The sequence below is a fragment of the Sphaerodactylus townsendi genome, linkage group LG05, assembly GCF_021028975.2.
Source record: "Sphaerodactylus townsendi isolate TG3544 linkage group LG05, MPM_Stown_v2.3, whole genome shotgun sequence".
NCBI lineage: Eukaryota > Metazoa > Chordata > Lepidosauria > Squamata > Sphaerodactylidae > Sphaerodactylus > Sphaerodactylus townsendi.
Genome location: NC_059429.1, coordinates 60848528 through 60875326, shown reverse-complemented (window position 1 = coordinate 60875326; position 26799 = coordinate 60848528). Strand labels below are relative to the sequence as shown.

Genomic DNA, 26799 nt, shown 5'->3' with positions numbered 1-26799 from the left:
ATTTAGATATGTTGATATTTGTAAAGTGATCTGTATACAGTAGAACCTCAGTAATCGTAGCCTTCAGTTTTCGTCCATTTCAGTTTTCGCCGGTCGCCCCATTTCATTTTTACTATCTTGGTTTTCGCTGCCAGGCACCTCGGTTCAGGCTCACAATACTAGCCGTTTACGTGAGAATTTACACCTCTTTTTTGCATTTAAATTTGTTAACGCACTTTATTTCATATTATGCTTTTTATGTAGAGAATTTGCTACCTCCGTTTATGTAAGCGCAAGAGATCGCATAGAAACGGCATAGCTTCGGTTTTCGCCGGTTTCAGTTTTCGCTGAGTGTCGCCGGACAATTACCAGCGAAAACCGAGGTACATTGGGTTGGATACAAATTACCACAAGAGGACTTCCTGCCATTTTAAAAGCACTTGGGAATTCTTTCTTTCTTTCTTTCTTTCTTTCTTTCTTTCTTTCTTTCTTTCTTTCTTTCTTTCTTTCTTTCTTTCTTTCTTTCTTTCTTTCTTTCTTTCTTTCTTTCTTTCTTTCTTTCTTTCTTTCTTTCTTTCTTTCTTTCTTTCTTTCTTGCAACTAAACTTCTGTGATCAAGGGCAAATTTATATGTACTTTACCTGATTCACTGTTGTGCCCACTGAACCCTGAAGAACCATTTGGAGCATCTTTGGATCTGCTGGATCTTGATGTGTTGCAAAAGCCAATTCTTGGGTTTTTTTCTGCATGTCCTCAATGGCAACTTCAATTGGTGTCAAAATTATCTAAGGGGATAATATTCAGAAGTAATACATAAGTAGAGCCTTACAGTAACTGCAAGCAAAGTAAATATGGATTCGGAGAACACCATAATTGCTGGTGGTGGAAAGTGCCATCAAGTCACAGTCAATTTATGGCAACCCTTTCAAGGCAACCTTTTTAAGGCGAGAGACGTTAAGAGGAGATTTGCCATTGCCTGCTTTTGCGTAGCAACTCTGGATCTCCTTTGTATTCTCCCATCCAAGTACTGACCAGGGCCAACCCTCCTTGACTTCCGAATTCTAACAAGATCAGGCAAATCTGGGACATCCGAGTCAGGGCTGTGTGTAAGACAGTTCTAATTCAGGGGCTATCTGGTGGTAGGTGAAATACTTTGGTAGATTTGGCTATCGGTTCCTCATCTGTGCATCATCAATTTGTTAACAGAGTCCTATTTTTGCGTATTTGCAACTTGTGGCTGAGTTGTGATCTGCCTTGAGTTTAAGGAAATAAGTCAGAATTGAAAAAAAATAAAATAAATAATTTAAATTTCTGAAGCACCAAAAAATTATGTTTAAGAGGAACGCAATTTCCACTTGACAGCTATGTACATAGCTATTGAGACATAGGCTTGTTCTAAAAATTTAAGAGTTATTATACAGAAGTTAAACATTAGGCTCCTGCGACAGAAAAATGGAACCTAAATTAATTTGTCAAAAAACAAGAATAAAAAAGCATGATGTGAAAGCTATAGGAGAGTTGATTCTCTTATTGGCTGAAAACAGTCTACTAAAATGCAAAAGACAAGCATTTCCAAATACTTCCTATGTGATCCTTACAGCTAGGTAGGGACGATGACACAGCTAGGGCATTGGCCTGTGAAGGACAGCAACCAAACCAACACGCGTTGTGAAACACATAAATGCCTGTAATGTGCCAATATCACAGATCAGTTTAAGCCACAGTTGTGTATGTAAAGAGTTCCTAGGCCCATGTCTAGGAAGCAGGACAAACTCTTTGCCTGACTGTCCCGCTTCCCAGGCACACTGACTGTTGCTAAGCCTGTCTGGTGCTATAAAGGCATGGTGCTATAAAGGCTACTGTGGTGACACAATGGCCTACAACTATCCCCCACCCCTACTGTGGTGACACAATGGCAGTCACCAGGAACAGAAACACAAGAGCTAAGCTGAACGTCATATGTTAACACAGGAAAATAAGTTGTGTTACAATACCAGATTTGATGCCACATTTCGGATAATCAGTCAATAGTGTTGAAACAACTTAGTAGAAGAGGGTGTAAGCCTCTTCCCTCTAGTGCACAGACAATGTGAACTGGATTTTTCCAGGCACACCCATTACCTTTTGTGAAGGATGGACACTTTTTTGAACCAGATTTCCAGTTGAGGGAGAGCTCGTGAGGAGTGGCTGCTTCCTGCTTTAAGCTATTTGCATTGAGGGGGGCATGGACTCATAATGTTCTACCCAAATGCAGTGCTGTTAACTGAATTATAAGCTGAGCTATGAGTCTCTTCTACTGGGCAAATTTTCACATTCCCATTCCCTCCTATTATCATATCCTTGCACTCTTCTAATATTATCCTATCCTCTGTCAAAAATTCAATCATAGACTACTTCGGGTTGTTCCATGTTACTAAGTAAAGTGTCATATCCATCAATGTCTATATAAATCATCATTATAAAAATAGTGAATGAATTCTGTAATTAAAGCTAAAGTTCCGCCTTTAAATTTCTCCAGATAAATTAAAAGCACATATATCAAAACAATTAATTTGTTTTTACATTAATAATTCCCACCTTCCCACCCCCAAGTATTGTCACTTCCCTGTCATACAGTGCAGCAGATGCTCAGGTCTCACCTCTTCTTTGTGAATGACATTTATTCTTGTTTTAATGTAAGGGAAAGCATGTGATGTTGTTAAGATTGTCTTCCTCTTAAACTGCTCATGCAGCTCACCATGAGCTCTGCCATCCAAGGTGAAGGGCGTACAATACATAAATCGACGCAAGTTGTAGTTTTTGTCAAAATAGGTTATCCTGTCCTTCATTTCATATGTGTCAAAGTAAGGCTCCACGTAGGTTATTTGAATATAGGCCTGAAGTAAAAAATGGACTTATAAGAATGTGCTATTCAAAAGCCAAACAGTTACTGTTCATGGTCCTCATCCATTCTGGGATCCATTCCTGTTGTAAAACTAGAATCTTTAGTGAAACAATGAGGTGCATTAGTGACAGTCAGAATAAGCCAGGGTCTTCACTGAGGGAAGGGTCCAAGAGAGAACTACAAAGGGGCATGGGGAACTTTTGGAAGAATTGAAGACCTAATCAGAAAGGCTAGAGAAGTGGTAGAAAGCAGCCGCTGTTCCTAAGGTGCTGACTTTTTATTAGGGCTGCATTAGTAACCTGAGAGACTTTGGAATGAAGCTGTGTGTCATGAATCTACCATTCAAAAGTGATGCTGACACTCATCTTACTTTTTTGGTTGCATATTATAATCATCATGTAAGAACTTTTCCATCATCTGATGATCGACCATCCTGAAATTTTTCCCTTTCACAGACAAAAAACACTGGAAGGGACAGAAATAATAAAATATTTCTTGTTCATAATTAGCTTTATCTTAGCACTGGGAGCAGGAAGAGAAAGGAAAGATAAGTAAGAAGAGAGAGATGAGAGAGGGCAAGAGGGCGAGCTAAACACAGATAGAGAAAACTGCCAGTGATTTTTATCATACTGGGTGTGACATATTTACCACATCCAGCTTTTTCTGCCTCTTGGTAACAAAAAATTTAGAACTGTCCAGACAAAATTCTAACTTAGTAAGACTCCTCTCACATCATGATTGCCATCTGCGCCATGCCCTTAGAAGAACTGAGGTCAGTGCTACTTTTGAATGGTTAGGCATATGACATGTTACTGCTAAAGTCTCTTAATGCAAAATGTTTTATTACAAGAGGGAAGGTATCTACTTACAATTTTCTCTTTTATGTCTTTTAAGAGGTACAGCTAATACAATGTTACAAAAAAAACCCAATGAAAATGACGTCTCAATTCTGAACAGCAACCTCAGTCTCCAATTCGTTGCCTAGAATATATTATCTGCATCAAGCAGGTACAAAGAGCACCTTCACAGGCATTTCTTTGGGACAGCATCAATTTATACGTTCATTTATTTCCAGGGAAAGCTGGAAGAGGCCATACCAGATTCATCAGTCTAAAATCAACTTAAATGTTCTAAGTTTCCTACCTTGTTGGCATCCAATTTGCATTTATCGACAGGGTTAGAGTCCTTAATTACTTCAACAACATCTTCACCAAACCTTTCTCCATAGAATCCCTGAAAACAATAAAATCAAAAGCCAAGGTTTTAAATGAGGGTTGTCATGTTGAGTTAAATCATATGAACAACTCTGACTATGGGCCAAGCTGTGCCAGAACGGAGAACTAATTGTCTAAGATTATAGCAGAGGGAAGGTACTCTAGAAGCCCAGATTTGAATACTGGGTTGCATCATGGCATTTTGTTTCCTTATGCAAAGAAAAATGTCCTCTCCAGCTAGTCACACACATTGTTATGTGCAGTACAATAAATAAATTTCTGTACAAACCAGAAATTAATGTGAAGCCTCAAGGGATTTATTTGCTCAGTAAGTATTAATTATTTGGATAATGGTCTTTTTGAATTAGGGCTCAACAGTGGGATGAGTGTTTAATGCCAGGGCTCATTCTTAGCAAAATGAAAATGATAAAACCAGTGGATAGCAGCCTGCTAGTGGGAGCTCATTCCAAAAGTGTCAGGATAGAAGTCCTTACACTGGCAGAAAGAGTCATTCCATTCATGGAACAGTCCAGTCTAGTATCTCTATGAATGATCAGAGCTGATTTCTTTGCCCATTGAACAAACAAAACCACCTGTAAATCAGAGGAGGAGCTACTTCAAGACAGGGAAGTCTTAACGTTGCTCATTTAAAAATAAAGAATTCCCACAAATCTTCATGTCTTATTTGTGTATCTTGCATGGACCCATTAACGGTACCTCACAGGGCATGTTTCAAAAAATTCCCTCAGCCTTGGCTGAAATAACCCCTTCCCCTTTTTTGTAATTGCATGTTACTGAACCATAACAGAGTTTTTATTGGCGATGTCTGGTTTTGGTATGCTCTTTTAATTATAAAACAGGGGAAATGAAAGACCCAAACCTACACAGCTGCGGTTGTGAAATAAAGCTTTTAAAATCTGTGCTTTAAAATAAAGAAGTTGGGGGGAACTGACCAGCCATAAAAAATGGCCAGTTACAAGCAATGATCATGTACGTTCCATGAAAGGCTAATTGTTTGATATGCTTCAAACATTTGTGTACTTTGAAAATATACCACTTCAAACAATCACTGAAATACTCCAGTGAAAAATATAAATTTAAGAGCAACCTGGAAGTCCAAAAATACTCCACTCCCCCAGCAGACCTCCCTGTCCTCATTTTGGTCCTCAGGGGTTTTCATTACAAAATAATGTCTAGTGCGTAGAACTTTGATGATAAGCTTAAATGTGTTGTCAATATCTGGCTTCTTCAGAACTATGAGAGCAGAGGCTAAACAAGATCTCCAATGTTCAAGAGTGAAGACCGAATTGTAATAAAGCAGGCAAACTGAAATAAATACCTGCAACAGCTTTTAGTTTGCATATTTTATACAAATCATGGGAACATATGAAACTTCTTTATTCTTTAGTCAGACCACTGGTCTATCTGGCTTATTACTGTCTCCAAGATCTCAGACCGAGAAATATTTTTCCCCATCATCTGTTACTTGAGACCAAAGGGTTAATTGGAGATACCAAGAATTGAATCTGGGACCTTTGTTCTATGGCTCAGGATGGTCTGATCTTCACACATGATCCCATCTCATAGTTTAAAAGAATGAGATAAATATGATAGATATATTTGTTCTTTAATAACTACAGGGAATACTGTGACTTTGATTAATTTCCTACACTGATTAAGCATCATGTTTTTGTTGCACATGACTCCATTGTCTATGTCAACACAATAAAACCAAGAAGATGAGGCCCACCATCTGGTTCTTTCCCATTTAATCTGAAGCTGTCTGGATGAGAGAGTACCAAAAATGCAGGAAAAATACATGTGATGGATGTTATTCAGATGACTGCAGAATTTATATGAACACATCATAGTTGTACAGGAGGGCCTTACTGATGGTTTGTATGTGTGAATGGGAGCAGAGAACCAGCTTCCATGCAGATGTGTAAATGTGAAGAAAAATAACAATTATAAGAAGTTACATATAATTTTAGTGCTCCTGTAATTAGTTCTCAGACGAATTCTCAGGTTATAATCTAAACTGTTGAACGATGAAATCAAAAGAGTTTAACTCCAAGTTCCAGCACTAATCAAAAATCAGACACAGCTGTACAGAAACCCTCAAAGGCTGATTTTCAAAGTGCCAGAGAACTGTACAATATGTGAGCTAGCACTTAGATTAGGAAAGCCTCTGAGCTTTGGGAACAAGTGACACAAGCAATAGTTTGTTACACCAAGTTAGGCAAACCTCCACAATCAACTGAGTTAAAACTTAGATGCTCTGTAAACCTCCCCATCCCCACCCCCAGTCTATGGGACTACTGGATAACACTTCAGGTATGATGCGGCAATCTCACCTCTAATCGATGAGAGATTTCAGCCAGTTTTGTTATTGCAGGCTCCTTATAAACAAACTCTTGCTCATCCAGGTCTCCAAATTTTGTCCCATAAAAGCCAACACGGAAATATGTACCAAACATTCGCTTACCATCCTAGATGCAGAGAGGCAAATGACATTTCAGTACAAGGGTTCATTTCTGCATAGTGACTATATGTCTCCTGACTTTAAACATAATGTCATGCAAGAATAAACAAAACATCCAGAACGACAATACTAGTTACAGCAACCAAAAAAAAAAAAAAGGGGGGGGGGGGAAACAACAGTAAACCATAACTTAAGAGATTATGGGAAAGCAAATCTCAGTCATGCAATTGGGTGAACTTGATCATTCAATGGACATCTGCATTCAAGGAACAGAAGAATGTTTACTGGCCTAAGTTTAGCTGACAGCAGCAGAGAAGTCAACAACAAGAATGCTTCTCTAGCGGCAGCTTGATTGATTTCAGTAGAGCTCTACAGATTTAGCACTGGCTAAACTGGTGGGACTTTTGACCAAGCAAAATTTCCAATTCCTGCACACATTTGAGCCAGATCGAAGTTGTTATCATCAGAGAAGAATGCTGAGATACTGAGAGCATATATTGCTGTTATTTGCCAGACTGGAGTCCAAAGGCTGGAGAAAATCACTTGGTTAAAAGTAAGTTTTATCATAGTTACTGAAGAGACTGCACAGTTCTATGACATCATGTCATCCTTTTTCATGTTTCGCCCTTTATAGCACTGTGGGCAACGTAGTGTGAAGAGTGCCATAGCAACTCCACAGTTGTACAAATCATTTTACTGAGGTAAAAGTGGGGTTAATTGGTAACTTAAACTGAATTATCACTCCCTGTGGCTCCAGGACAATCTCTGAGATCATCTGTTCATGCAGTCAAACAACTGTGAAAACCATTGGAACCCACTGTGTTTTCAAGAGTCACATTTGCAGGTATTTCACATTAATCCCTATGCAAATGTTTTGTTGCAGGAGTGTATTTATTAATTTGTTTTATTTTTAACCCACCATTTTCCAACCAGGTCGGGCTCAGGGTGGCCTACGACAATTTTATCACAATCTTAAATTACACAATTAACAATTTAAAATGTCAATATTATTACATCTAATGTCACCCTAGAATATATGTTATTTGGAAAACAATATGAGGAGGAAGAAAAAGGAAGAGACTACCGAAAATTCTAAATCAAGGACAAAAGGGGAATAATAAATAAATTCAAATATTAAATAAAAGGAGGGGAAAAGGGGAGGGAGGGGTGCCAGCTAGATGGAAATCATTGTTGTCCTCAACCATAGGTCTGATTACAGGCCCTGAGGAATTGCAACAGATCCTGTATGGCCTGGATCTCAGTTGGTAGAAAGTTCCACCAGGTTGGAGCCAGAGCCAAAAGGACTCTGGCTCTAGTTGAGGACTGGTGGATTGGGGTGCTGTGTGGTTTCCGGGCTGTATGGCCGTGTTCTAGCAGCATTCTCTCCTGACGTTTCGCCTGCATCTGTGGCTGGCATCTTCAGAGGATCTGATAGTAGGAATACTATCCTACTATCCTACTATCATCCAGATCCCTCCCCAAGATGCCAGCCAGATGCAGGCCAACCAGGTGAGCAGCTAGCAGGAAAAGGATGCTGCGTTAAATACACTTCAGGCCCGAAACTCCCACAGCTACAGCACCCCAGCTGATTCCAACCGCAGGAAAGCCTTGGAAACTAATGAACTGGTGGATTGTTTTTGGGCCAGGGACCACCAGTAAGTTGTTCCTTGCTGAGCGTAATGCTCTTGGGGGTGTAAAGGGACAGTCTCAAACTGCCTAGAACCTGATCCAGTGTAGCTGGTGGAGCACTGGATGGAAATGTGCCCTCAATAGGGTCCCTGTAAGGACACGCACCACCACGTTCTGGACCAGTTGAAGTTTCTGGAGCAGTCTCAAGGGTAGCCTTGTGTAGAGCGAGTGACAGTAGTCTCATCAGAAAGGGACTATTGCATGGATCAGTGGGGCTACATTAGGGTGAGTTAGGAAGGGGACCAGTTGCCGGACCTGGCAAAGATGGAACAATGCCACTCTGGTGACATTTGTGACCTGCTCCATTGCCAAGGGAGGCATCCAGAGCTACACTCAAACTCCTGATAATTGACAATGGCATTAATCGCACACTGTCAAGAATGGGGAGCTGGCATCCTATTCCCAAGTCTTCCCAGCCCAGCAACAAAAGCTCCATCTTTGATTAATTCAATTTCAGCTTACTCTGTTTCTGTATGTAACTCCACCATGGGAGTCATATCTCTTGCACCTTTGAGTAGATTAGGGTTTAAAAGTGGCACATTCACTTTTCAACAGCTTTCTTCTCTGACTTCATATAAAATCTTTTGTACACACCACTTCTAGAGTGAAACATAGATCTAAACTGGACACAGCTGCACCTTCATTGGTTTGCAAGAAGTTGCTCTCCTTTGGACAGTGGTGAACCCAACAACATATGAAGACATGCACCAATAAAAGCAGAAAACATATTCCACTAGTTAACTGAAAGATGAGGGCAGCAAACTGGCTATTCAAAGCTACAAAATTTGTGACTCCGTTCATAACCCTCAAACACGAACAAAAGAATTCACATTGCATGCACATGTCATAAACGTAATTTAGAAAAAGACTCCAAATGTTCACCTTTACTCTCACGGCACAGTTATGCTACAGGACTCCATGTTTCATATTTCTTCTATATATTTAATTTATGTATACATCCCACCTTATCCTGAAAGTTCAGGACCAGTGATATATTTTAGAAAATATTTAACGCGGGGGGGGGGGGGGCACCCATAGCTGCCTATGGCTTCCTATTCTAGACTGAACAGAAAGGAGGTACTCAGGAAACTGAGGGTGGGAAAGCTCCCAAGGAAAAAAAGTTCCATGTTGCAGGGCATCCACAAATATAACAAATGGAAGTTTTCCATCTGTATCACTGATAAAGATGGAACAAGAGGAAAGAGGCAAGCTTCAAAATATGCATGGGTTTATTTATTTATTTATTTATTTATTTATTGTTACAGCTTCTATACCGCCCCATCCCCGGAGGGCTCTGGGCGGTGTACAACAAAAAATATAAATAGACAAATTATAAAATCTTTAAAACAGCGATAACAATAGCAGTAAAAGTAATAATAGATAGATCCGAACTAACCCCATTTTAAAATTCCTCCCAAAAAGGTGGAGGAGGGTGATGAGTCACATTTGATAAATGGCCAAGATGAAAGGCCAATTGGGGGGGCACCTATTTCAGCCCGGCTGTGAGGTCTCTCAAGGCCAGTGGCAACAACTCCGTTCCTACACAGGCCCTGTAGCGGAACTACGGTAGAGTCCCTGCAGGGGCCGAACTGCCGAGGAGAGGTGTTCGACTCTGGGCGGGGCCAGAGCCAGTAAAGGCTGGCCAGCGTGGAGCCATCATAGAGGGAGCCAGGGACCACTAGAAAGTGCTTGCCTCCACCGGCCCGGAGGAGTCGATGCAGGGACTATATGGGGTGATGCGGTCACCGAAGATCTGAGGGTCCCAGGGCCAATAGGCCTTAAAAGTCCAACACCTGGCACCTTGAAGCAAGTGATCCGAGATCCCTCTACTGGGAGCCAGTGCAGCTGGCTTAATACAGATGCTGAATGACTGATCGTAGATGGCGCTGCCTGTGAGTAAGCGCGCCGCGGCATGCTGGCCCGGTTTTAGTCTCCGGGTCAGACGCAAGGGAAGACCCGCGTAGAGCGAGTTACAATAGTCTAATCTGGAGGTGACCGTTGCATGGATCACCGTGGCTAGGTCCGCTTGGGAGAGGCAAGGAGCCAGCCGCCGGGCCTGGCGGAGGTGAAAAGGCAGCCGGGTTGTATGGGCCACCTGGGTCTCCATTGAAAGAGACAAATCCAGGTGGACCCCCCAGGCTAACGCGACGGAGGGGGGTCGGCGCCAATGTGGCCCCTCCCACACCGGGTGGCTGGAAAATCCTGTCCCCCCCCTCGCCCGAAGAAGCCAGAGGATCTCCGTCTTCGATGGGTTTAGTTTTAACCTGCTCTGCCACAACCAACCAGCAACCGCCTCCAAACAGTGCTGGAGAGCCACAGGGGCGGCGACTGCTCCCCCTCCATCAACAGAATGAGCTGAGTGTCATCAGCGTACTGATGGCAGGTCAGCCCAAAACTCCGTACCAGTCGAGCAAGGGGTCGCATGTAGATATTAAATAGCAGCGGGGATAGTAGATTCTGGGGTACACCGCAATCAGCGGGCACTTCCGGGAGGCCTGGTCCCCGCACCTCACTTGCTGACTCGACCCCGGCGAACGAGGCAATCCACTGAAGGACAGTGCCCCGCACTCGGGAGGCGACCAGGCGGTGGGTCAAAGGTCGTGGTCGCACTACATCAAACGCTGCGGTAAGATCTAACAATACCAGCAGCGCCGATCCGCCTCGGTCAAGCTGAATATGGAGTGTATCTGTGACGGCGACGAGAACAGTCTCCGGTCCCATGCCCAGCACGGAAGCCGGACTGGAAGGGTCGAAGGCCGATCGTCATCCAGAAAACTCCTTAAAGCTGCTCCAACACCACTCTCTCAATTACCTTCCCAGGAGCGAAGATTCGAAACGGGCGATAATTGGCCAGATCCCTTGGATCTAACGGTGGTCTTTTTAAGAGTGGAAGCGGACCACTGCCTCCTTCAACCCATCCGGAAAGACTCCGCTTGCCGAGGGAGCCATTGATGATACTCAACAGATGGGGTCGTAGCTCCACCCTGCAAGTTTTTACAAGCCAGGATGGGCACGGATCCAGAGGACAGGTAGTTAGTCTAACAGCAGCTAAGGTCCTGTCAACAGCGGCTTCAGAGCAGCAAGGAAAACTGGGTCAAACTAGGTCCAGAAGACGGCAAGGGCGCCTCCAGCCCACTGATTGTAGCCACCGTCGGGGGAAGATCCTGGCGGAGCGGCGCGACCTTATCCGCAAAAACTCTCATAATAGCCTCACAGCTAATGCACAATTGTGAATTTGAGGACCTCTCCGATAGGGAGGTTAGAGACCGAATTATACCTAAATGAATAATTGTGCTGGGCGGGAGCTAGCGGATGCGAGAGGAGGAGAAGAAAGCCCTCTTCGCCTCCTTCGTCGCCACCTCATAGGCTTTCATAAACGTGCTATAAGATGTTCGCGCAGCCTCGTCACGAGATTTCCTCCACACTCGCTCTAGACGTCTAAGCACCCGTTTCATATTGCGCAACTCCCCAGTGTACCAGGGAGCACGCCGAGAGCTGGGCGTAGAGGACGCCGGGGGGCAACAACCTCGATGGCATCGGAGAACCGGGAATTCCAGTCCTCTACCTGCTCATCGAGTGTGCCAGCGGGTTCAGGGTCCCGCAGAGCATTCAGGAAACCAAGTGGATCCGTAAGTCTCCACGGGCGGGCATAAATCGGCCCGTCGCCTAGACAGGGGTGTTGTGGGGTGTCCACCCGAACCTTCAGGGCATAATGGTCGGACCATGGCACTCTGTGAACAGAGGATACGACCAAGCTTACTCCCAACCCGAAGACCAAATCCAGCATATGCCCGGCCTCATGAGTGGGGCCAGAGTTTATTAAGGAGAGGCCTAGTGTCGCCATGGATGATACTCAGCTCGCGCGGCCGCCGTGCATGAGGCGGTGTCGACATGGGCGTTGAAGTCCCCAAGACTATAAGAAGCCCCTGGGGAACCGCACTAGCGCCCAGTCTGACACCACCTCCAGCAGCCGCTGACGAGGGCCTGCCGTCTCGATGCGCTAAGCTTAATCGTGGCGGTACACTCAGGAGGACGGCCAGCCTCTCCAGCTGGCCAATCCACTTTCGAGGCACGAAAGCGCGCATTCCATGCCGGCGATCTCCGGGGCGAGGATCTGCCCTAAAGGGATAGATTCACGGGTGAACAAAGCCACCCCACCCCACCGGCCCACTGTGTAATAGCCAAGGTTGGTGGAGGCATCGCGAGGAAACCTGGTAGTAGCGACCTTTCGCTACAAAGGCGGCGGTCTCACCTTCGCGCACCCAGGTGTACGCACTACGGTGACACACGCCAGGTCCACCTGCTGGAGCTCCAAGAAAATCCTGGAGCACCTTGGTCTTATTATTAATGGACTCCTGGCTGCGTTGATCCAACACCTCAAAGGCGAAGCAAGGGTATCCCTGAAGTCCCAACCACCATGGATTTACTTCCGGGATTAGGTCGGAGGTCAGAAGGTGAGCGAAAGCATAGCCATATCTGCGTCGCCCATGCCTTCTATCATATGGCCACCGCCTACCGCGGCCAATATATCCTTCCCCGTCCCCTGCTATAGCATCTGGGATCCCCTAGCCCCAACGGGTTGGTGCCCCCATACACTCTGTCAACTCTCCCCTCCACCCAGGGCCAGACTAAAACTAAACTCCCCACTAAAAGTGGGCCCAGCTCTGCTAGTAACTATTGCCAGTCTAAACTAACCTAAGCTATAGCCTAGCTGGGTAACTAACTATATCCAGTATGATGTTAAATATCTGGATAACCTGCCCACTAACACTAATACAATCAATATAATCTATAACAAGCCAAACTATTGCATTCCTACTGTACTACCCTCTCATTATACTCATCTAGATTACAAAACACAATTAAGCATAATTAAGCACAATCGGGGAGTTTAAGTTATGTGCAAGTAATGTGCAAGTAATTCTTGGCACTTCAAGTTGTTCCTGAACTTTTAAAAAGTCAGCTGAGAGCCTACATCATTGGCAGCAGAGCCTGTTTCCACCAGGTGGCAAGCCTATGCCTTCTAAACCAGCTGGCACTTCAGCCCTGCTGTAACTATGGCAGATTCCACATGGGCCAAAAACAGTGGTGTGAAAACGGTGTAAAAGGGTTTAAAATGGTGTAAAAGGATTTACACCATTTTCACACTGCTGTTTTTGGCCCATGCGGAATTCATGTGTAGGGATTATCACAACTCTTCGCATATTCTGAGAGACAAGTATACCATTTCACACCAAATTAGAATCATTAATGCAGTTCTGTGTTCCCAAGTCTAGCAATAGGTTCCAGAATCATTCCAAATCACTAAAGGAACAATAGGTGTTTTTGATCCTTTCTGGTCATAAGTCCTACCAATAATCAGCAAATCAGTCTTGCTAGAATTCAGTTTAACTAGTCCTCCTGGATTCCTTCACGAATCCTGTTTGGGCACTGAACCAGTGAATTAATTAAATGATACATACAAACTAAAAATGGCTGATCTTCAGATTACTCAAACTACAAATTTCTAATCAAGATAGTAGTTTCCCAAGTCATATCATGCATTTTTGCCTTCATGTTTTTAATTTACAGGCAGAGTGGAAATAGAGACCTAGGCATGACTATTAAAGGAGGCACGGTTGGAATACCAGCCCTGTCATGGAGCTATAGAGTAGTCTCTGCAGATCTGTATTCTCTATGTTTAAAAATTTTAATGACTAACTTTAGAAGAATTGCATACTGAACAAACATGACCAAAAGGCAAAGTTTGCCTTATTATTTTCAGCTCTGTCTTCAAAATTTCACTGAAATTGTGCTAAATAATACGGTGAACAAGTGATCTTGTTCTACCATTTGATCATTTATAGTACATCTGTTCTTGCAGTTTCCCTTTCGGAAGTAAATAAACCTGATTTTTCAGGTTTCTCTTCCTTCTTTTAAGATAGTTATCTACTCAAACATGTCGTAATGGATTAGAATAGTTTAAAAGCACAATTTTAGAAATATTGAAATTTCTGTATATAATACAACTTGTGCATAGAACATATATGTATTATCACTGTGACTATACTTATTTAATAATAATTAAATGCTGCCAAGTCACAACCAACTCATGGCAACCCTTCATGTGGTTTTCAAGGCAAGAGATGAGCACGGGTTTGCCATTGCTTTTCTCTCCATAGCAGCCCAGGTCTTCTTAAAATGATACTATGTAAACGTTACAGAACTGATACAAAGACCACTGCTCATGACACAGCAAAAATAAATTCCTTTTCATCTCTCTGAGGTAATATTATAACATGTAGAAGAGAAATACATGTTTGAAAACATACAAAAAACAACTTGGGGACTGTGGTTAATAACAACTCCTTGGTATACTTTCTAATGCTTTCTAATATATATGTCCTTCACATAAAGTTGGTTGCTCTGGAAACAAACCAGGAACAAACAGGAATTAATCTTCCCTAGAATGTGTGAAGTGACCCTAAAGGCTACACTAGATATTCCTTCTGATCATTTTCCAGTGCAAAAACTACCTTTTCCAACTTGCTTTTCTCCTGCAAGAGGAAAATATGGAACTCAATCTCTCTTGTCTCAGGGGTGGCAAAATATTGTAATGGAACACAATTTTGAGCACATAACGGTGGGAAGGAAAAAGATTAAACAGATGCACATCTGGCCACTGCTTTTCTGTTCTTCCATGCAGCATTCATGTCTACAAACCATCAAGGAAAAGAACTATTGGGCAGGTTTTAAATGTCTAGGACTAAGCTAAAAAGGAGTAATTTTAATTCATGAAAGAATACGGCATATTGTTGGTGTTACTGAACTAGAGAATTAGATCCTATAATTTATTTCAATTGGGAGGAGGCAATTTTGGGAGGAGGCCATATTTTCTCTTCCGTACTGGACCAGTGCCATTCCTGAAGTTCTTCTGAACACTAGAAACAATGATTTGGGGATGAGGGACATTATAGTGGGAGGTGGGAAAATTCCATCCTGCAAGCTCTGCTTGTGGATTGTAGAATCCACTGTTGCCTACTCTGAGAACTTGGAAATGGTCACATTAGAAATGTACTTGTACTTTATCATTCTTTTTTAAACATGCGAATTAAGGCTTCATTTCATCAGAGAAGGGACACAAAGTCTGGAGCCCATTTCTCTTATGTAAATCAAAGATATAGCCATCTGGTACAGACATCAGCCTACCAACCCCTGCACTAAGCAGTAATACCATACATCTTTTGTCCCTATAACACCACTTAACAGGACTTCCAATTACAGTTAGAAGTATTTAAAGTCACAGGTCTATTCATCACATGTTGCTTTTCCTAAACCACATTACTTCTATGTATGAAAAAGTGTGATTGTTGCCATAGATGGGAAAACCATACACAGTGAAACTCCACTATCATTTTTCAGCACATATACATGTGACAAAAACAAAGATCTATCTTTAATCCTTACAGGTTATTATGTGGACATTATACACACTCCCCCCACCCCCAGAACATAGAAATGTTAACCACAAAAGAAAAATAAGATATTAGGACTAGCTCTTTAAGCTAGAAAAAAATAGAATAAAAAACAAATTTGTATTCACTGATGTTATATTAAAAGTAAACCTTCCAATTAATTATCTGTTCAAGCTGGTGACTGCACAGACACAACACTTTAGCCAAGTCAGGCAGCTCATTTGAAGAGTACTTCTGTCGCACTAGACCCCACAATCACTAGGACTGTCCTACTTCATAAATTTAATATATCATCTTGTATCTTTGGAACAGGAAAGGCCATATCTCACATAGCTAGAAATAGCTTCTGGGCCTCCAGAAATTCCTGTTGTTTGTCTTAGGCAACATTAACAAAAATATGTACTAGTGAAGGTCAATTATTTTAGAAATATCACAAGATGGCAAAAGGAATTTTTGTTGCTGTATAATGAATTAAACACAGTATATTTAAAAAAGATGCAAATCAGTTATTGTAATTAAAAAGTGGTCACCTAAGACAAATTACAGGATATTGTTTAAGAGAAAGATGTAGCTGTCATATAATTTTTGAAGGGGAAGGAAGTGTTGATGGATCAATGCCAAGGAAAGATTTTAGGGAAAGGTATACTTAGAGCATGCTGGAATGTGTGCAATACATGAACCAAAGAATGAAGTTCCATTGATAACAGGCAAAAGGTGGGATGGCCAATAACATCATATGACATCATGTTATTGTTCAAGGTGTTCTCTAAATACACAAGAGTTCCATAAATTTTGATCAAAGGTTTCTCATCTAAATTAAAAACCCCACTAAGCACTTTCAAGCAAAAAAGGAAGAAATTAATATTCCATGGTCTTTGTTTCTAAGAGGTGCTAAAATGCAGTTATGAGAAAGGAAGTTATTATAAAGCATTTAAATCTATTATTTTGAGAAAAAATAATAGTTCCTTGGGAGGCAAAGAGAATTAAGGTGAACGCTGTAGAGTCATTACAGAACTGGCAGAGCGGGTAACAGCCATCATGACTTACAAAGGGTTCATAATATGTTGTTATGCATGGTAAATACCTGCTGGGTATAAAAATTTCAAGAGGTTTCTTCCGTACACGAACCAAAAGCTTTGCCAACTGGATTTACTTAGCCGAAAGCAGCAAAAATAACTGCTAACTTTGGCCCTGTTTGCATAAACAGGCAGGCCAACATATTCCCAAATTCCAATATTGGTCTAAAGAAATATCTCATAATTCCAGTCACAGGGTCAATGATCCCAAGTTTTTCCCTCCAAGAATCTAACAGCTGAATTCATAACATCAAAGTTGGAATGGATCAAGGGGCCATTGAGGCAAAGTGCCTGTTATGCACAAATATCCACCTTCCAACAGATCAACCTATGCAGTTACTTGGGGAGTTCTCCACGCAAACCTGACTATCGAACTGGAGTTGCACTACAAGGCATTTCATAAACCCTTGAGCTGGCATAAGTCTTTGGTAAAATGAAATTATTGCGGGATGCCATGGAGTTAAAACAAAACAAAAACAACCACCAACAACTTAGTAGGAACTTACCACAACAGACAATAGTAAAAGTGGGGAGGAGGATCAGCAACCAGGGCAATAGAGGAGAAAACAGAAAGTATTTTAATTAGGGAAACTTCAAAACAAATAAGCAGCATTTGGCAGCAAATAAACAAAAAAGTACTTTAAAAATAGGAAATGGGTAAAAAAAGCATGCAATCGGCATTAAAAGCCGCACAGGGGAGAAAATGTTTCAGAAAGAGGAAGTGTACAGGTGCAAAGCAGTGGGCAAGAACATAAACCATGGATGTGTGTTTACCATGCAGTAAAACATTACCAGATGACGTTAACATTGTAACTGATGACAGGATACACTTCAGGGGTCGATTTAGCATCACACACATTGGCCAGAAAAACTGCTTACAGGCCCACTAACTGGTTACAGATTAGGGGTAATTCAAGTAGTTTTTATCCCATGCTCTTTTTTTTGAGAGAGATGGGAATGGGGTTTTGGTCCAATTCTAACTGAGCAAGTGACACCCTTGATTTTCAGCTGACCCATGCGGGAATTTCTCTAAGGAAGCAACTATGTGTACCGAGAGGTTTTGGTTCTTGGTTGCAACCACATTATACAGCTATGATCTTTATCTTACAGTTACTGGATAAGAAGAGTGAATGTTATAAAATGCTATATTTGTTAAGACACATACTAGAAAGCAGCTGAGTTGTTTTATGTTTGAGGTTAAAGTTATTGTTACTTTATTTTCTAGACAATTTTTTAAAAAAATTAAGCCAGGTCAACTTTACCTGATTAGGGCTACCTCAATCACCTCATCAGGATAGCTGGCAAGACAGGCAGAGAACGACAGTGCTCCCAAGGCCTTGGGTGCTGCAAACATGCATGTTGGATCAAAAATTCAACTTTGTTCCTAAACACTCATAGATGGTAGAGGGCCATGGAGACAGCTCATATCATAACTGTGTAGGTAACTATTCTCCTGAACTGAAGGACTATAAGAAAAAGCTATTTGCCACAATAAGAATGATCAAGATAGAGAAAGATGGGCCAGAGAAAACGAAAAGAATGCATCAGCACTGTATTGGACTTGGGGTGGAGGGGACTGAACAGAGACAAATAAAATGTGTACCAAAAATACAAAAGATTCCTGGTGCAAGTATATATTCTTTTCTCAAAAGTTCCATTCAAAACATGTTTGCATGGAAGTTACATGCTGGAAAAGCATCTACTATTTTCAAAGACAGATCACAGGTTTGTTGATGCATAGTGGATTCAAATTTTTAAAAAGGTAAAATGCACCAAAGCTCTATTGAAATTAATAGGACCTACATTTTTAACTATGTATTGGGTTTTCATAGGAACTCAGTGAATTTAATAATCTCTATTGAGCACCAGTCCTATAACACATAAGGAAGCAAAGATCTTCCATGGTACTTCTGCTAGATTGACCATTTGTGGTCAATATGAAATCTATATTTTACTAAACAGAACACTAAATAACTTGGTTGTGATCACCAGAAAGTTGCTGGAGTCATCCAACTTTTGGAATTCACAGAAGCAAAGCAAAGGCATCTAACTCTCTGCTCACTGAAGATTATACTTTGGGATTTTAGACAAGGGCCTTAAACTGAGTTCATTTCATTGACCAACTCTTTCAAGAAAGCAGAAGAGGCTTGTTTTGTAAATGGCACAGTTATAATAAGAATGAACGCCTTTTTAACGGGAATCATTTTATTATGTTCAAGTATAATTAGAACTTAAATCGACCCCTGTGTTGGGGGTGAAAATATGATAGGAAGAGATGGTATGGTTTGTCAATATTGATGAGAAAAAGAATATAAAAACAAACTAGTGATGGTAAAAAGTGGCTCATTCACCAAAGAACCTCATTAGTGTAATACAGAGGCATTCATGCACTACCTAAGTTGTCTAAAATGACCACAACAGTTTGGCCAATGTTTCTTTGGTTAATTAATTCAGGTCAATAGCAGACAGCAACAGAAATGCCCACAGCTAGCACATGTGGGCCAAGCATTGGCAGGAGTCATCAGATCAATCTATTAGTGTTCTTTACTAACTAAAATATTACCTACCTCCCAGCCAGTACTCTGTGTAATAAAAAGTAAAAAAAAGGTATGTCACAGAAACAAAATCAGTACTCTCTTCTCAAAGGCTGAAATACAACCACCAACATAGGACTCTGTTCACTTGACATGGCCTCAAGCATTTTTGGCTGCTGCATGTTAACTTTGCCATTTGGCTTCAGGAAAAAACCCACAACCCTGCACTATGGCAAAGCCAAAGTACTTAAAACCAAATTCAAATGAGAATTCTCAAAGCCACTATAATTACTCCAGTGCAATTTGAATTTCAGCTAGCAAAATCGAGGTTTACTATGCAATCCTAAGCAGAGTTACACTCCAATGAAACTGACTTCAATGGATTTAGAAAAAAATTGCAATGGCTTAGGATGGCACCCAAAAGAAAAATGTAATGGTTGGCCCAAATTGCACAATAAATTCACTTTTTAAGGAATGAATTTCAGTGTTCACCGTGCATGTGTGTTACCATAGCCTTTGCAACTTCTAGTAGATTACAATTTATTTTTTAACGTGTCCTTGTGTTCATTTCCCAGCAAGTTGTTAAAACTAATAGTTGCCCTGATATATTAATTTAAATGTGATGACACTGAAAATATCTGGGGGTGGGACTGAAAATCTAAATAGAAATGAAACATGATCTCTTCACTGCAGTAGAACCTGGGTATACTGAGGGCCTGCAGAGATATCATGCTTCTGATTACTAGACTGAGTAAGAAATCACAGCAGGCAGGGCCATTAATCCTCACAATGCAGAGTGCAGTTTGCACAAGCAAAGATCATTTGCACCACTAAGAAAAAAGGTCCCTGCTATTACTTGAGCAGCTCTAGATGCCTTAAAGGGAAGACAAGTCTCAATGAAACCTGAGGGAAACAATAATTAGGATTATTGTGGTACTTTCTTATGCTGTATAATTTGCCAGAGGATGCCAAGGGGTGGCCAGTTAATGATTACAATTTTCTAATGTTGCTGACTTTACACTAAATAACACTGGGTGCATCCAGTGACTCCCTTTTTTCAAGATGGATCCCCTTTCACTAACTACTTCTTTAATGGAAGAAATATCAGAGGAAGTTATTCTGTTGGAGGTAGACTTAATGGAAGGGAGTGTCACTGGATCCAGCTCAGCTGAAGGAAACTACTGGATTCAAGCTATTGTCCTATGGATTTCTTTCTTCAGGATACTTTAATGACATGAAAAACTATTATGACTAGGGTTTTGTGTAAGGTGTATACTGTAGGCACAACACCTCTCTCCATATATATTCTGTAGGCACAACACCTCTCTCTATATATATACTGAAGGCACAACACAAGCGGAAGAACTGCAAGAATACATTTTAAAATTTTCTTGCTGCTGGTACTGCCAGCAGGAATCCAAACTATTACCTGATGAACGATCTTGCTGAATGCCTCCTGAAGTTTACCATGAATTGCAGACAGTTTCTTGGCATCTCTGTTAGCTTCATGAATTGGAATAAGGATTTTGTAAACCTCATTGACTGCTTCATACATGCCAGCCTAAAAAAAAAGTATGATTAACTTTAAAAAATACAGCAAGCACAATGCATAATTAAAATGTTATGATAATAAAATTGAAGAATGTTTGTGCGGCAAACCTTTGACACTAAGGTGGAATGAACACATTATATATTTTGCATTGAACACACATGGCCTTATGAAGTTGCCTTATACTGAATCAGAGCCTGATCCATAAAATTCAGTGGTGTCAGACCTGTAGTGCTGTCAGACTTGCAGAATCTCAGGCAGAGGGTCTTTCACATCTCTCTCAACTTGTTCCTTTTAACTGGAGGTGACAGGGATTGAACTTGGGACATTCTGCATGCCAAGCAGAAGTTCTGCTTCTGAGCCATTCCCCCCCACCAGTCAAAAGAGCATATGCACAGTCACATGAGGAACTCACAGAAATATATATGTTACCACACATATGCAAGGCACTGAGCTCTGAAAATCAGTTCAAACACAATGGAAGTAATGTTCCCTATGCTTGTAGCTGTGAGGCTGTGCTAACAGTGTACATGTTTTTTCTTCTATCATGTGGAATTAGAGATTTTTAAAAATAATACAGCAGCTTCCACAAAGCTGTTGTCAGACTTAACTAGCCCAGATACAAAAGCAGCAATATACACCCATGCAATTCTAGAACAAAATCCTGTGTGAAAGATCTACAACTCATTTTTTACTCTTGTGCGTATTCCACCACACTACACTACACACACACACACGTATTCTATCAGACACACTAAAACATAAAGATATGAGAAACTGGTTTTCCCTTCAAATTACTCACAAATGGAGAAAGATTAAAGATTTGATCATATTTTGTCTCCCACAGTAGAAGAGAACAAGGGATCTTCTACTCCAACTGGTGGCTTGACAATCGCAATGTAGAACTATACAACCATAAAATTTTAAATACATTTTAATAAATATACAAATGCAGGTATTAAACTCTTCTACCATGGAGAAAGAAGCTGCAGCTTGCTCCAGCAATCCAATTAGGCCAGCTTCAGTAAAATACTTTCCAGAGCAGATTCCTTCTTCATCTGGCGATACAACATCATCAGAAACTGCAGATTCTTCTAAAACATTTGAGGAGATGTTCTGAGGAAATCACAAGCCAGATATTAAACATTTTCCAACGTAAACAGTGTTGAAATTCTAGGCAGCTGAACCATTATTTAATAATTATTTAATAACATGTAATTATTGTTTTAAAATATTTATTATGATTTTATTGTGTTTGTTTTAAAATGTTGTTGCCACCTTGAGGCCCTTGGGAAAGGGCGGGGTACAAATTTAAACTTTAAAAAAATCATTCACCTCTTTATAAGACAATATTCTATGAAATAAAAGCAGATTTCAGTTTGCTAAAGATTCGATTCCAATAATTTATGCCAACATGGGACACATTTTTTTTTCAGTGGGACAGTTCATACAATTACAAGTAAGCAAAGAATAACTTGTTTTTCTGGAGTGGGACACCAGTGAAAATAAAATGGTATTCTGGTGGCCTCTAGATAAGTAAAAGCCTGGCAGGAGACTAATTAGTTCTGCATAACAGTCATAATGGAACACAGTACTTTAGTTTAAGTAAATGTCCTCATACTACAGTGTACTTGGGGTCTACTAACACAAGTGCATTGGGGAGGTTTAAGCTACCACAAAATACATTTGTTGCCTTAACCTACTTCCTCTGGTTGCTGCAGCAGTGGAGTTGATGGGGGCTGTGGCAAACCAGGCAGCACAGGCCAGATTGCCAGCACGGGAGGAGGAGGAGGAGGAGAAAAGGAAGAGGAGTAGTAGTTTGGATTTATATCCCACCTTTGTCTCCTGTAAGAAGACTCAAGGAGGCTTACAAGTTCCTTTACCTTCATCTTCCCACAACAGACAGCTTGTGAGGTAGGTGGGGCTGAGAACATTCTGAAGAACTGTGACTAGCCCAAGGTCACCCAGCAGGAATGTAGGAGTGCGGAAACACATCTGGTTCACTAGATAAGCCTCTGCCACTCAGGTGGAGCAGTAGGGAATCAAACCCGGTTCTCCAGACTAGAATCTACCTGCTCTTGACCACTACACCACGCTGGGGACAGGAAATTTGGCGGGCCTGGCAGTAGAGGCTGGGAGCCAAACTGGTTTACTGAAAGCAGAGGCAATGGGGGCAACTGGAATTGAGCCAGGCTTGCAGGGAGTGTAGGCTATGGGGGAGCAGGAGACAGGATGGTCCAAGCAGCAGAAGGTGGGCTTGCTGAGAGGAGCTTGAACTGTGCTGGGCTCACCAGCACTGTAGGTGTGCAGTGGGAGTGAATGATGTGGTAGGCCCAGGGGTGAAGCTGCACTGGGCTTGATGAGGGCAGAAGTTGCAGAGGAGATGATGGGGTTGGTGGGAGCTGCGGCAAGCTCTCTTGGAGCAGCAGCTTGTGTTCAGTATCAGACTTGCGTTCTATAATTCTCAAGAGCCACCCATCTGAACTTTCCCACATGTCATATTTCCTGTCAGGACTAGTTCTACAATTTTCTTGGACTTCTAGCAATGGATTTTAAGAGCATCTGACTCAAGTTTTGAAGAGCTGGGATTAAGCGCTGACACTGATGTCATGGCAGCAAGAGCACACTGACAGCTAAGCTTGCAGTAGCATAGGAGTCTGTACTGTATTTGGAATGCATCCTGGCAGAATATTCAGTGGGTAAGCCAAATGACACATCTATTTGTGAGCAACTGTAGAACTGGTTCTTTTTGGTGATATTGATGAAATCTGCACAGGGCAAATATAATGGGTATAGGATGCACTAGAAACCGTATTTGGGGGTATGGGAATTCACACAGGTCCTGTCCCCAAAACGAATCTGCCCTGTTTTATTTCCTTCAACCCAGGATTTTCAAAAATCGCTAAAACAGATCCTTGTGCAAAATCCCGAGTTGGAGCCACTCCTACCAAAATGACCAGTCAGAAGGCGCCATTTCCCTGCCTTCCACTGCACCCTCCACAATCAGGGAGAATCTGCCTGCAATACTTTCATTATTGCCCTGTCGTTGCAGGGGGAGGTCCCTTTTTCTTTTTTAAAAATCTTGCATGTTGCTCATGCGCAGCTACACAGGTGCAACCAACTGTATTGTGGGATGATCAGTATGGCTGTAGGGGTTAATTTCTGTATGCATGTGTTGCAGGAAATAACAAAAAAAAGCGTCTCCATGCAAAGGCACGAAAGCAGAGGTGGGATCCAACCAATTCTCACCACTTCTCTAGAAGTGGTTACTAATTTTTTCTGAGTGCCGAGAAGGGGTTACTAAAGCAACCTCCCTGCCCAATAGGGACCGAAGGTGCGTCTGTGCGGCGCCGCCACTGCTTGAATCCCACCACCATCGGAACCTGTTATTAAAGTTTTTGGATCCCACAACTGCACGAAAGCAACCTGAATTGTTTCCCTGGGCTCCAATCACTGCCTGTGTGACACACATGTGAACGGGAAAAAGGAAAACGGATTCCTTTATAACAACTGGAACCTGTTTATACATTTGCTGTGTGCAACTGACTATTGAGACACTGTATAGTTGTTTGGTTCAGTGCAGATGCTAGCCTTGGTCTTAGCATTTCATAACATGAATCAAATTAGAGTAGTTAGCAATCTATTTATTTTTTGCATTACATAGTAATTTTACATGTGAGCGGTCCTAAATATATTATTGTTCACTATTATTAAAAGAAAACACTAATAAATGAACAAAGATGTCATCAGTGGGAATTTTAACATTCAGAACACCTTTCTATAAGATATTTCTTTCTGGGAAGCAACCACTACACTAAAACCCCATTAACTACAAAGAATCTGAAGTTAGTCCACCTTAAACAGTTGTTATGAGTAAGGATTTCCAGAATTGCAAACTAATTTTTACACTGATCGGAATCAATAAAAGAAATAACTTTTAGTTAACATGCTTGAAATGCATTATTCCTGTCCCCCTGACTGAAGCAGTATCTTCCATGAATTAAATAGCACTAGCTAAAGAAGCTCTCCTAATTTTTTATTTTTTGGAATCTTACACCATAGCTTCATGGAAAGGCCAAAACAAAATTCAGTTATTCAGTCTGATAAACAAAAAATACTACCTGAAATGTAACACATCCAACAGGAAGATATTTTCGATCCTCAAGCATACTTAAGTATTCAGCAACAAGTGCAGCAGAGTGGACCAAACACTGAGCTGATTCTGCATGGTTGCTCCTCTCAGAGTGCTTTCCAGCCATGTTCTGCAGCCAGGTAAGCCGGAGATCAGGGGAATTCTGGTAACCCTTTGCAATTCTAGTAACACAAGAAGAAGGAAATCTTACCTCAGTACATGTTTCATTACTTACACTTACTCAGAAGGTAGCCAAGTAAAGTAAGCCAAGTAAAACCCAAACCTGTACATCAAGTCAATCAACATCTCTGGATCTTCCTGATGTTCTTTCATTTTAACTGTATCAGACAGGATCATATGGAGATTGAAAACAAGATCCTGTACCTGAAATGCAGTGTAAAGCATGTATCTATCAATTATTTTGGTATTTGTACTGTGTACTCTACAAATGAAGCCCCCAAGAATACAATATAAGGATTCCAGTATATTTAATGTGAAATTTGTCAATTGTATCTCATTCATTCAGCAAATTTGACTGGATAAATTGTTTCCAAAAAGCCTGAAGTCAAAGTCTGAAGTCAGGCTTATACTTGTTGAACTGAAAATTACACTGATAGAATAACAAGTGGGCCTTGTTATGATCACACACACAAAAAGTAAAAAGAACATTTGTATTCATACCATGGTAATCAAGCAATCACAGTTTTTTATAATAGACAGCATTCCTCCTAACCTGATCAGGAAATGTTGTCTCCCTCAGTTCCAGGTCCTCTTCAGCATAGGTCAAAATGGTCTTCAGGGAACGCCTCAGAAATTCCTCATTAAAATTCTGAGATGTTCCCACTAAAGAGGACAGTGACATTGTCACTTGCATTTTCACTCTGGCAAAGTTCTGAAATGGAAGATTTGATATTGAGGTAATAATGCCGCCATTTTAGGACTGTTCTCCGCAACATTTTGTCAATGAACATCATATCCCTAAATCAGCAAATACAACAATCTTGCTGAAGGGGTTTGATTAGCTAAACTCAAGAAGAAGAGTTTGGATTTATATCCCCCCTTTCTCTTCTGTAAGGAGACTTAAAGGGGCTTACAATCTCCTTTCCCTTCCCACCCCACCCCCACCAAACACCCTGAGAGGTGGGTGGGGCTGAGAGAGCTCAGAAGAACTGTGAATAGCCCAAGGTCACCCAGCTGGCATGTGTTGGAGTGCACAAGCTAATCTAGTTTATCGGATAAGCCTCCACAGCTCAAATGGCAGCGGGGAATTAAACCTGGTTCTCCAGATTAGAGTGCACCTGCTCTTAACCACTATACCATGCTATGCTCTAAACCATTAAAAACATTCATTCACATAACTAACTTATGGTTGTGTTGTTTAAATCCAGATTATTCTCCTCTGAAGTATATCTAGAGCATACTTTTTGAATACTGGATACAAAAGTCTTTGGCCATTGTATAGCTAACTCAATTTAAAATACATCCCTCCTTCCAAGATTCAGCACTTGACTGTTTGGATATGTACCAGTAGTGATATACTTACATTCCCAATCTCAAAGTTTTGCCTCATAAGGAGGTACAGAGAGGCACTGGCGTGTGAGCGTATGGTGCTAATACTACTGCTACAATGGCGAAGGAGTCGTAGGCATAAATCAGCACATTGCTCGGTTTCTTCCTCAAACAGCAGTTCTGGGAACTGTATTGGCAGAACAAGACATACTTAAACAGAGATAGATGGGTCTAAAAGAGCATGCCAATGCCAAATGGAAATTACATTATTTACACTACAATTACTACTACTTTCAC

The 26799-nt window shown here is 41.3% G+C and overlaps 1 protein-coding gene across 8 annotated transcripts in view; it reads right to left on the bottom strand.

The window, feature by feature from the left end:
• DOCK7 (dedicator of cytokinesis 7) overlaps positions 1-26799 on the bottom strand; it is a 146366-nt gene that overhangs the window by 3815 nt on the left and 115752 nt on the right. For 3 of the 8 annotated variants that reach the window (XM_048495885.1, XM_048495888.1, XM_048495890.1), the window contains 11 exons: positions 26537-26689; positions 25727-25885; positions 25277-25377; positions 24983-25175; positions 21834-21977; positions 20742-20873; positions 19346-19360; positions 6432-6557; positions 4007-4096; positions 2619-2855; positions 621-764 (listed from right to left, as the gene is read on the bottom strand). In XM_048495885.1, the coding sequence (XP_048351842.1) occupies positions 621-764; positions 2619-2855; positions 4007-4096; positions 6432-6557; positions 19346-19360; positions 20742-20873; positions 21834-21977; positions 24983-25175; positions 25277-25377; positions 25727-25885; positions 26537-26689 (1494 nt within the window). Of the gene's footprint in view, positions 1-620; positions 765-2618; positions 2856-4006; positions 4097-6431; positions 6567-19345; positions 19361-20741; positions 20874-21833; positions 21978-24982; positions 25176-25276; positions 25378-25726; positions 25886-26536; positions 26690-26799 lie in introns of all 8 variants that reach the window. The other 5 variants (XM_048495886.1, XM_048495889.1, XM_048495891.1 and 2 more) reach the window with 2 other exon arrangements.